Genomic DNA, 3,742 nt, shown 5'->3' on the forward strand with positions numbered 1-3,742 from the left:
CGGAAGGAAGATGGGGCAATCTACTTCCGTAGTGATACTGCCTCGGAAACTCAAGGAAGGGTCGCTATGAGTCGGGTCTGACTCGACGGCACATAACAACAACAACAACATGTTCCAGGCAGGCCCTAGGTGTTGGGGATATAGACAGAGAAGGATCCTTGCTCTAAACGGAGCACCCGTTCCAGCAGGGAACACAGACAATAAACAAAATGGCTGAATGTTATTTATTACAGTGTATTAAAAGTTGTGATCCATTGGGTTTTCATTCATTTCGTTTCATGCATTCAATGTTTTACTTTGTTATATATAAGGTCACCATGAGTCAGAGCCAACTCCACAGCAACTAACAACATGAAACCAAAACCAGTTGCCCTGGCATTGACTCCAATTCAACTCCCATGGGTGTCTGAGCAGAACTGCGCTCCACAGCGCTCTCAGTGGCTGATTTTCTGGAAGCAGATCACTAGGTCCTTCTTCTTCCAAGAAGTCTCTGGGTGAACTTGAACTTAACAACTTTTCATTTAGCAGTCTAGAGCATTAATTGTTTGCACCACCCCGGGGAAAAGGAAATACAAGGGTGAGAGCCAGGCCCATTTGAAACCTGCCCATTTGGTCAGGGCAGGTGTAAGTGAGACAGAGATATTTGAGCAGAGATTTGCAAGGAGGGGAAAGTGTAAGCCAAGTACAATTCTGGGGAACAGTGTCCCTGGCAGCACAAAAACCATAAGCAGGAGGGGCACATGGAGGCTAGACTGGGGAGAAATAGGAGATTGATTCACTCAGGGCAATGCATTCACCTCCTTAGATCAACCAGCCATGAGACACCAGAGGGACAGCATTCACATAGAGGGAAAGCTGGACAGACAGGAGTGCGTAGCTAAGAAGGGCACAGGGAGGGGGTGGTAACAGGGAGGAGAGTTTTTTTAAGGTTGGGGATGGTAATCGGGGCTGTGAAATCAAATGTGCATGAACTGTTAAATGTAAAACAAATCTGCTTTGTAAATTTGCACCCCAAGCACAATGAAAGAGAGAAAAAGCAAAGAAAGAGAGAAAAGGAAGGAAGAAAAAGATCAGATTTGGGAGATGTGACAAAAAAATAAAGACATGCCTGTGAGTTACTCAGGGTAGCCAAATGCAGGGTTTATGGGTGGTTCCTCCCTGGTGTCATAGGTATGATTTTAGGGGGCCTTCTGGAAACATGTCTTGACCCAAAGAATGAGTTTCCTTGACAAGCAAGAGGATAAGATATTTCCATTGTGTTCGGAGGTAACTTGGTGGGGTTCAACCGTTAACTCCTCCCCCTTCCGTCATGGAGTTATTGCATTTCTGGAGCACTTTGGGAGTCCAGTGTGATGACTCCATCCCTCCCAGTCTCCATAGGATGGACTCCAGTACTCTACTCCCCAGTGCCCCTTTCAGAAAAGCCCTCGAGCTCCAGGATGCTGCCCTTGAGGCTGGGACTCAAAGCCCATAATCTGCTTTGGCCCCTTGACCTCAGATATTAGTGAGTTTTAAATAGCACCTGAACATACTGGATAGGTTGAGATTGGAGGCCTCCCTGAGACTATTGTCCTGAGATAGTCTTTAAATCTTGAACTGAAACAACCCCTGAGCTCACCTTTAGCTAAATAACAGATCGGCTCATAAAATAAAGACTGTCACCCATAAGGACTGTGCTCTTTTTAAAAATCACATATATGAGACCAAACAGTGAACAATTACTTTCAAACAAAGATGAGAAAGTAAGGGGACAGGGAAACTCAATGAATGGAAACAGAACAACCAGAATGGAAATAATGAAAATGTTGACACACTGTGAAGAATGTAACCAGTGTCACTGAACAATTTGTGTAGAAACTGTTGAATTGGAAACTAAACTGCTGTGTAAATCTTCACCAAAAGCACAATAAAATCTCATTTGTTACTGTTGTTGTTGTTATGTGCTGTCCAGTCGGACCCAACTCATAGTGACCCCCCTTGGGTTTCCAAAGCGATATCACTACAGAAGTATATTGCCCAACCTTCCTTTCAAGGAGTGGCTGGTGGGTTTGAACCGCCAGCCTTCTGGTTAGCAGTCAAGTGCCTTAGGCACTACGCTACCAGACCTCCCATAAGGGACATAGTAGGTTCTTAATGCTGGAAGGGAGATTGGGCAATCTACTTTTGTAGTGATAGCACCTCGGAAACTAAGGAGGGGTGGCTGTCAGTCGGATCCAACTCCACAGCAGTGAGTTTGTTTTTTTTTTTGTTAGGTTCTTAGTGACTCTATTGTATGCATTTGTTTTGGAGTAAATGGAGATGTATGCGTGGAAGAGGAAGAAAGCCACTACATTCAGCCTCAACCAAAGCAAAAAAACAAATCCATTTCCATGGAGCTGGTTCCAACTCATAGTGACCCTCATTGGGTTTCTGAAGGCTGTGAATCTTTACAGAAGCAGACTGTCTCATCTTTCTTCTGCAGAGTGACTGGTGGGTTTAAACCACCCATCCTTGATTAGCAGCCAAATGCCTTAACCACTGCACCACTACAGTGGTGTGAACAGTGAGCTCAGTTAGCTGCTGACTGAAAGACTGGAGGTTTGAGTCTACCCAAAGTGCCTTGGAAGAAAGCCCTGGCAACCTACTTCGGAAAAAATAGCCCCTGAAAACCCTACAGGGCACAGTTCCGCTCTGACACATGTAGGTTCACCATGAGTCAGAGCCGACTTAAGGGCAACTGTGTTTGTTTTTTTCTGTCTTCCCCTAGAAAAGGGGACAAGGTCCGATTCGTTTGTGAATCCCCAGTGCCTGACACACAGTCGGGGCTCAAGAAACATTGTTGTTAGGCGCGCTATCTAGTCGATTTTGACATGTTAGGCGCTATCTGGTCAATTTTGACACATAGCGACCTATGTGACTGAGTAGAACTGCCTCATAAGGTTTCCTGGCTGTAATAATTATGGGAGCAAACCACTAGGTCTTTTCTCCAGTGGAACGGCTGGTGGGTTACTAACCATTTAATTAGTAACCAAGTGCTTAACTAGGTCTTCTTCAACCAACATTAGATAAAACCCCTAACAAACAAATACAGTAACTGTATAAATGAAATTTCTCCTCTAGTGGACACTTTTGTTCTCCATCTGCTCCTCTGGAGTCCCCACCCACTCCTTTGCCTCTGCTCACCTTGTTAAAGTCAAAGGTCTCAAACATCTGCTCCACATACTGGCTAGACGATGGGCTCAGGTTTTTGAGCCCAAAGAATTGGCGGAACTCATAGAGGGTGAGCTGGCCTGAGGGACACTCGGTCATGAACTTCTTGTACCACTGGTGGCACTCGGTGCTGCTCAGTTCCTCCACCGTCTTCCCCTCCATCACGTTGCCCATTGCCCAGGCCCTGGAGCTGCTGTGCCCAAGATGCACAGTTCCTGTTCCTGGCTGCTCCCTGCAAAAGGGCCTCTTGGCCTGCCAACACTCAGGTCGGAGCAAAGAAGAGCCTGAGGAATCAGACTGTGCAGAGAAATGTCCGAAGAAGTTCAGAGAGGGGGGAAGGCAACGGAGGGCTCTTCAAGCCCCCACTCAAATCCAGGGGACGCTGGAGAACAGCTGTTAAAAGTGTCCACTAAATCTTTTGACAGCCAATGAGGACTGTACCCTAGGGGAGAGGAGTCAAAATAGAACACGGCTTAAAGTAGGAGAGGCTTGGGATTGTGGCCTGTAGCTGGTAGGTGAGAGGATTTTCTTACCCAGTTTTCAATCTCCTAAT

At 46.2% G+C, this 3,742-nt stretch overlaps 1 protein-coding gene across 1 annotated transcript in view; it reads right to left on the bottom strand.

The window, feature by feature from the left end:
- LOC103193128 (guanylyl cyclase-activating protein 1) overlaps positions 1–3,363 on the bottom strand; it is an 11,996-nt gene extending 8,633 nt beyond the window's left edge. The window contains exon 1 of the mRNA XM_007936250.2: positions 3,163–3,363. Coding sequence (XP_007934441.1) covers positions 3,163–3,363 — 201 coding nt within the window. The remainder of the gene's footprint in view (positions 1–3,162) is intronic.
- Between the last annotated feature and the right edge of the window lie 379 nt (positions 3,364–3,742).

This window comes from Orycteropus afer, unplaced genomic scaffold (genome assembly GCF_000298275.1).
Source record: "Orycteropus afer afer isolate SDZICR_OR568_19922 unplaced genomic scaffold, OryAfe1.0 scaffold00034, whole genome shotgun sequence".
In the NCBI taxonomy this organism is placed as follows: domain Eukaryota; kingdom Metazoa; phylum Chordata; class Mammalia; order Tubulidentata; family Orycteropodidae; genus Orycteropus; species Orycteropus afer.